The 7,756-nt window shown below is 49.9% G+C and overlaps 1 protein-coding gene across 1 annotated transcript; it reads left to right on the top strand.

The window, feature by feature from the left end:
* The first annotated feature begins 1,211 nt into the window (after window positions 1-1,211).
* LOC135823133 (protein lin-7 homolog C-like) lies at window positions 1,212-7,747 on the top strand. The gene is made up of 2 exons (XM_065335974.1): window positions 1,212-2,036; window positions 6,950-7,747. Exons 1-2 carry the CDS (start codon window positions 1,497-1,499, stop codon window positions 7,037-7,039), a joined length of 630 nt encoding a protein of 209 aa, XP_065192046.1. The 5' UTR covers window positions 1,212-1,496; the 3' UTR covers window positions 7,040-7,747.
* The last annotated feature ends 9 nt before the right edge of the window (window positions 7,748-7,756 follow it).

Here is a 7,756-nt window from a genome sequence, read left to right as displayed (position 1 = left end):
TGCATGAAGAGGACATTTGGCTACTGAAAATTGTGCTGGTTTATCGAGGGTGCTGGATTATAAAGTGCCGGATTAGAGAGGGACGACTGTACTAGTAGATCTACTAGTACCATGAGTACATGTATGTACTAAATTGTTAGATTGACAGCATGAAACAAGGTGGAGGACACTGTGTTCGGAAACAGTGACCTTACTTCAACCTTCCGCGGTTGGCAGAGCCCCGGTCCCTGCGGACCATTTGAACTATATGGGTATCGCACCCGGTTCTGACCCTCATCAATATGCTAGTTTTGGATTATGTCATATGTATGTACTAGTAAAAACTATTACAGGGTCTACAGTCACTCTATCTACAGTCATGCAGTATGGTGGAACAGATGCATGCGTAGAACCAGGGAGTCCTGAAAGCTTATTTCAGCTCATAAAAAAAGAGTCCTATCCACAGGGCCAGGGCTTGATACTGACGATAGACCAGAATGATACTATTACTAGACGCACCCACCACACAGTTTGTACACACTATTACTATGATCAAGAATAATAATAACCTCTCTCTTTTATGAAATAGAGGTTGCTCTCTTTTATACTTCAGTACTGTATACATGAATTGTACTCTTGCTATGAATGATCAAGGATCAGTCTACACAAAAAATTAATGCAGTCATCAGTGCATGTATCATCAGATCTACACAAGACTACTCTATCTGTTATCAGGTTATCATGGTTTAGTTATCATGGTTATGTGGAGTGCCTAGCCTAGGCTGTAGTGTCTGTACTACCGGTAGTGACTAGTAGTAGTACTGTCGTGGGCATGGAAATCCGGTCGCACGTCTAGCGGCCCCAGACTAGTCGACTGGGGCCAGAGCGCTGGCCGTGCAGTGTGAGCGGTACAGCGTTCTGTACGCGCTGAGGGCGCCGGCCAATCGACTGGATTTCCATGTCCGCTACAGACTACTGTCAGTAGTACAGTGCTGGCACCTGAAATCCGACCCCCTGAGCGTTGCGCTCACATCGCAAAGAATGTGAACCCACCGCTCAGTGGTCGGATTTCAGTTGCCAGCACTGTAGTACTCGTACTTCGTAGTAGTGGCAATAGTGCATAGTGATTAGTGAGTGATTTCTGGCCTTCTGCTGCATGCATGCAGTCAGATCAGCACTACCGCCGGTAATAAGACAGTTAGTATTTTGTTGTCTTTTTGACAGTGTCATCGTCGGTGCTTGGTCGTGAGTTGGAATCGCTCGACTCGACTCACGAGATTTGTAGTTGGAGTTGCTGTTCTGCTCATAAATCAGTCTCACTAGCTACAACAGTGCTCAATAGGCCTACTTGCCGCGAGACTCTACACCAGCTGAGTATCTGCGACTAGCAGCCGTAGCTAGAAGGTCTACGAGTTTCTTGCTGAGACTTGCAGCACTGACGATCGCGCGAGTCGTCCGTTGAAGTCGAGCGCTGTGTGTTTTCTTTTGACTCTTGTGCGACAAGATAGGTTTTCGCAATGTCGGAACTGGGTGCTGAGAACGCGTCTGGCCTGCAGCTGAAGGAGGACGTGGACCGGGCTGTGGAGCTGCTGAAAAAACTCCAGTCCAAGGGCAACATTCCACGGGAGAAGCTCCAGAAGCTTCAAGCTGTGCTGGAGAGTGAGTTTTTCGGCACGGTACGCCACGTGTATGAGAACGTCTATCAGACGGTCGACGCACATGGTCCTCCCGAGGCTGTGGCGGGCGCGACGGCCAAAGCGACAGTAGCTGCGTTCGCTGCGAGCGAGGGCTACGCGCACCCACGAATTGTGGAGTTGCCGAAGACCGATAGCGGGTTGGGGTTCAATATCATGGGCGGCAACGACCCGGAGACGCCGATATACGTGTCTCGTATCATTGCGGATGGTGTGGCGGATCGCAACGGAGGTCTCCGACGCGGCGACGAGCTACTCGCCGTCAATGGCGTATCGGTCGAAAAGATGAAGCACGAAGAGGTCGTGGGCCAGCTGAAGCAGTCCGAAAACTCTGTAAAGATGATCGTCAAATACAACCCGCAGGTACGTAGATGTACTCAGTACGTTTGCTCAGTAGTTGGTCACCTGCACTATGTATGATACATCTCTGAAGTTTCCCATTTGTTGTTGTTGTTGTGTTTATTTTAATTCGCAAACCAAACGGGCAGATCTGCCCAATGAAAAGGTGGCGAATGCAGATAGAAAGCAGTAATAAATGAAATTGGGGACTGATGTAATTAGGATAGAGGTGGAGAAAAACTAAGCCAGCTGATCATCAAACAGGACGTCTGGTACTCTAGGTACTAAGGCCAGTAAGTGTGTGCGGGATCATGCTGGCGCGGAACTGGCGGAGCGTGGAGATGGCACGTATATCGCTGGGTAATGTGTTCCACAGCTGGGCGCCCCGGAACGCGAGGCAACCCTTGCCGAACCTGGTGGAAACTGGCGGTTGGCGCAGACCCATGGTGGAGTGCAACCTAGTTGGGCCAGCTGCCGAAGGAACTAGGAGGGCTTGCAGTTCAGAACTTGCGTGCTCATTCCGAGACCTCCAGACCAGAACGATGAACTTCTGCCTGAATATCTCGGATACTCTGTAGGTGTCCAATTGCAGCAGGAGGGTACGCGCGGAGGTGTGATGCGAGAGTCCGAAAACCGCCCTTGCCGCCCGATTCTGCATGACTTGTAGCCGATCCAATTGGTTGGCAGTAAGAAGCGAGGAAAACGCATTGGATCCGTACATCAGGTCAGACATGATGATCGCTTTAAAGTAGAGAACTCGACTCTGATGAGTCAAGCAGCGACGCAACCTCCATAGTGCTCCGATCCTCTGGGCCAGTCGAGCGGTGCAGCGATCAACATGGGGCGTCCATGACAGATCCGAGTCGAGGAGCACTCCAAGATACCTGGCCGCAGTAACGACAGGAATCGGCGTTTCATGACAGTTTACATTGATCGTATGCTGGGGCTGCTGAGGCTGCCTGTTGGGGTATACAGGGATCACTTGGCTCTTGGCTGCATTCAAAATGAGACCACGGGTCTGCAACCAGTCAGCAAGTGCAGAAACCGAGGCCGATAGCGTAGCAGATACCGTGTCCAGGGATGTGCTGCTGCTGATCAGCGCAATGTCATCGGCAAATTGAACTGATGAAGACTGGTTAGCTATGGTTGGAACTTCGCGGGTGTAGATACTGAAAAGGATCGGTCCTAGAACAGAACCTTGTGGCACGCCACAGGATGGTGCAGAAATGGCACTCTGATCCCGTCCAATACAGATACGCTGAGTACGGCCCGACAGATAGGCGGAAAACCACTTTAGGGCTGTCCCTGTTATGCCGATATCGAATAGGTCCTGGAGTAGCCGTTCATGACGAACCTTGTCGAATGCCTTTGACATATCTAGAAGGCATATGCCAGTACACAAACGCTTGTCCCGTGCACTAAGAATACGATTTAGCATAAGTACCAGGGCATCCTCCGTTGAGTGGCCTGCGCGGAATGCAAACTGAGTCGTGGGGAGGGTACCAGATATGTCCAGAAACTGGGCTAGCTTCTTTTGTACGACTTTCTCCAAGAGTTTTGATAATATGGGAAGTAGGGACACTGGACGGAAGTTAGTGGGAATAGACGGGTCCCCGGCTTTGAACAGCGGGATAACGTGTGCGAGTTTGAAGGCTGTGGGGACAGTGCCATTGACAAGCGAGGCATTAAACAACGTGGCCACGGACGCAGCTAGGATATCGGCACAGCACTTCAGAAGGTGACCAGGTATCCCGTCGCTTCCTGTTGCTTTGGCAGGATTGATTTGTCGGAGAAGCCGTTCTACTTCGCCAAAAGACACTTGGGGCAATTCTGACATTGCAGTCTGAGGCTGTGGACCTTGCGGTAGCGGGATGCTGTGAGGACGGGCATTGTCTGTTACTACTGCCTGGAAGACTGACGAAACTTCTTCAATGGGGCAAGTAGGCTCCACACGTACTCTCTTCCTGTTCGTAACGGAGTTTATGACGTTCCAGAGCTTACGCGGGTTCTGACTGGACGCGGCACATTGCGCTCGGAAGAAATCATTGCGCTTTCGGCGATAGGCATTTCTGGCGCTTGAGCGTGCTTGCTTGAACTGTACGTGAAGATTCTGGTTTCCCTTATCGCGTAGCCACCGTCGGTGTAGCTGGTTTTTACGTTGGTTGAGCTTGTGGAGCTCTCTGTCGGACCAGGGCGGATGGGATTTGCGGTTGGAGGATACATAGCGGATGGGTGCATGCTTGTCCACGACAGCCAAGAACTTGGTATGCCACGACGCCCACATGGTGTCCACATCCCGCGTGTTAGTAAAATCATCCAGCCCTGCGGAGCTGACATCCCGACGAAATTCACAGAGGTTCACCGACCGAGTATTTCTCTGAGCTCGGACCCGCTCTACTGCCTGAGGTGACACGCTGCGAGAAACCTGAAGGTGCAGGTTAGCCTCAATCCCAAAGTGGTCGCTAATGGTCAAAGGCAGGACGTGGCACTCACTGATGTCTTGACTAGCTGAAAGAATGAGATCGATAGTTGTACCTGATGGGCACGCCGGTGAGATACGAGTCGGAGCATGAACGTGATTAGTGAGGCCGTAGCAGTTGCAAAGTTCGAGAAATTTCCGGGCGATAGGACAAGGTGGGTAGGGGGTTGAAACATTAACGTTAAAATCGCCAATGACTGTGATGCTTGGGTTGTCCACGAAAGCCCTGTGCAGCTGCTCTTCAAAATTCTGCCAGTACAAGATGGGCTCGTCAGGTGGCCGGTAAAAGCACCCAACTAGTTGTCGCCTTCGTCGCCCTTTGACTTCGATCCAGGACGATTCAATGTTAGCGTCGGAAAGCTCTGGGCGCGGTTTTACCTGGAGTCCGGAACGGAAATAAAAGCATACACCGCCACCTCTGCGCACTGGACGATCGTGCCGTATCACACAGTAACCTGGTATATCAATATCACTGTCTGACGTTGTGCTGTCAAGCCAGGTTTCTGCGACGCCAAATATGTCGAAGTTGTATTGCTGTAGGATATCGGCGACCTCAGCTACTTTGTTTCGAAGACTACAAACATTCAAAAAGCCCAGTCTTATGAAGGACTGTGTCAGTGGGGTAAGGCGGTGAGCAGGGGCAGAACGGTTATTCTGGGTACAAGAGCCATGAGTACTGGGACCTGGGATGCCAGCGCCAGCCCCAGGGGAGAGATGTTGACTGTGTACACTACTAGTAGTTAACTTGGAGGGGGAAAAGCTGGGTGCTAAGGGATTAAGAGACGCCATTAACATTTAAAAAAGATACAGCTAAAGAAATTGTGTTCTGATGATCTATCTATTTAATTGGCATTGCAACAATACATGTATTGTGAAACGCTCAGGTCGAATCAGGGCGACAAAATAATTTAAAAAATGTTCAATTTAGCTGTGGGAAAATAACTGGGATCAGTGCAGAGATGTGTCTATCGGTTGTGCTGCGGAATTCCATTGACAGGCACTATTATCATGTACAGGTTTGTGTGCGGTGCTGTAGAATACGATGTGTGCCTGTGCGGTCTACTTACACACATCACCATATCTGATGGAAGTGTTGCAGCTGTGGCAAGCAGTACACATACTGTTTAATTCCCCGAAGCTGTGCAGGAGAAGTTGCGAATAATAGCGTCTGGCGCTAGCCAGGGTCCATCACGCTTTATTGTATATCTATGTGTGTGCCGTGCATGTTCGCATGTAACATACGAGGGCAAAAGGGGCCAGCGGCACACTAGACGCTTGTGCTTGCCCATGGCAGAACTAGCTCTTGTGGATTTCACACACTACACACGGTGCCCATGTACGCAAAGATCAAGCATGGCGGACTGCGGGTCGTGAGCTGAGCTCCCTGGTTCTTTACCTCATGCACTCAGTTCAGTGTTCCTGCACTGCGCAGTGCTTTCCCAGGCCTACGACCGAGCTATGTGTTGCGAGAAGCGTGAGATGCCATGGGCTTCCTGTAGTTTGTAGTGCACTTGCAAACGACAGTGCTGCTCAATGAAATCCAATCGTGTCACTCAACTTTGTGCCTTGCACCGTTTAGCAGCCCAGTGTTCGCAGGTCTAGGGCTGGGCAATGCCCGGCGCGTACTTGAGTGACGCGACTGGATTTCATTGAGCAGCACTAGTAGCTGTGCTGCAGCATACCGGGGTATTAGAGAGGTTCCCGGCGGCATAACTTATGACGGTGCACATGTGATTACGTCAGTAAAAAACGTAGTTGATCTACGGAAAGTCGTACGTGCACTGCATGCGGATCTATTCCGCCATACGGAGTTTTCAAATCATGTAGCTACCCTTGACAACTCGATCGGAACGCGGCCGGGCCGACCTGGGGAGAGAGTCATAAATGTGTACCCCAATCCACTTACGGAGCACCTACCTTATCAGAGCCCTATCTACGTATTCTACGTAGACAACTTTCAGTAAGTGGAGTGCTAACTCGCAAATTTATGGGGTTCCCTCGCCCACTAACGTAACGTTGCTCTACTTACGTAGCGCGGAACCTCTCTACTGTCCTTTTTTTAACTTGTTTGCACTCATATCTTGGAATAACAAGTTTCCTGGTTTCCTACCCTCCCTCCTCTCTTTCCTACCCTTAGAGTTCTTGGCAAAGTTGCTCTCCTGCTCCCCGCCCTTCCACCCCCCATTTTGTTTCCTTTGGTGCACATGTGCAGCTGTGATGCCGAGACCCTTGGTCGGCTGAGCTTCACAGGTCCCACCCACTCCGTCCTGCTGGATATGTACCATTGTGTCGAGTTCTTCTCCTCATTTTAGTTCATCATGCAGTGAGTGTTCAATAGTAAAAAATAAATAAATAAACAGAATGTGTTTACATCAAACGCATCAAGCACTCAACGCTGACTCTGGCTTTTTGGTTTGTTTGCTACTTCCCATTGATTTGCTTGTCCCCCTTGCTACAGGTCCTGGAGGAAATGGAGAGTCAGTTTGATCAACATCGTCAGAACTCGCAGCGCCGATCAAAGAAGTCACAGGGAAGCTCCAGTAAATAGTCTGTCCGCAGTATCTGCATGTGGCCATGGCCTTTGGAAAGCGGACAATCTCGGGTCATGCTGTTATCAATTCTCCTTAGCGATCCTGTTCCCATTAGCTAGGCTGTGAGTTCTCCCGGCTAGATTTTAGACAGATAGAGACAAGCAGCAGATAGGCGAGCTAAATTATCAAATTAACACTGTGCACTCCATATATAATCCTGTAGCAATGCCCACACGGTACCGAATTATAGCGAAATGTCCCCCTCTCGCACACAAACAAACAGACCGCTTTATCTTCTCTTCAACAGCACTAAAAGCATGCACTATTGTCGGTGCTCTGCGCCGTGGCATACTGCTACATGCTGCCGGCCAGCACTCACCGTCGCGTGTACAAAATCAAATTACACGCCTGCTGCACGATGTGTGGTTACTTTTAGATAATCTTTGCTAGCCCCATGGTTGCCATGGATTTTTAGACTGTCCTAAGTACGAGATGAACAATGAGGTTCTATAGAGGCACTTGCGGTTTGCCTGGGAGATATTCGCTCGGGCTAGCTAGGATTCTAGCTTTTGATCATGCTTTCTTGTAAACAACTTGCCACAGATGGTCAAGCCTGTTGTTGTGTGCATTGGCGTCAACGTTTGCACTATTTTTTTCTACATGGGATTTGACGTACCAAATGGTGTAGTACGACGATGGCAACTTGTTTGTTTTACCTGCCGAAAGTGGCTGCT

Source organism: Sycon ciliatum, chromosome 8, assembly GCF_964019385.1.
Source record: "Sycon ciliatum chromosome 8, ocSycCili1.1, whole genome shotgun sequence".
In the NCBI taxonomy this organism is placed as follows: domain Eukaryota; kingdom Metazoa; phylum Porifera; class Calcarea; order Leucosolenida; family Sycettidae; genus Sycon; species Sycon ciliatum.
The sequence above is the reverse complement of the archived record's forward strand: the minus strand, read 5'-3'. Positions and strand labels throughout refer to the sequence as shown.

What these genes read in the sequence shown, in the direction of transcription:
- LOC135823133 (XM_065335974.1), top strand. Translation starts at nt 1,497, where the DNA reads ATGTCGGAACTGGGTGCTGAGAACGCGTCTGGCCTGCAGCTGAAGGAG. An exon ending in TCGTCAAATACAACCCGCAG is followed by an intron (nt 2,037 to 6,949) that starts GTACGTAGATGT and finishes CCCTTGCTACAG; the next exon opens with GTCCTGGAGGAAATGGAGAG.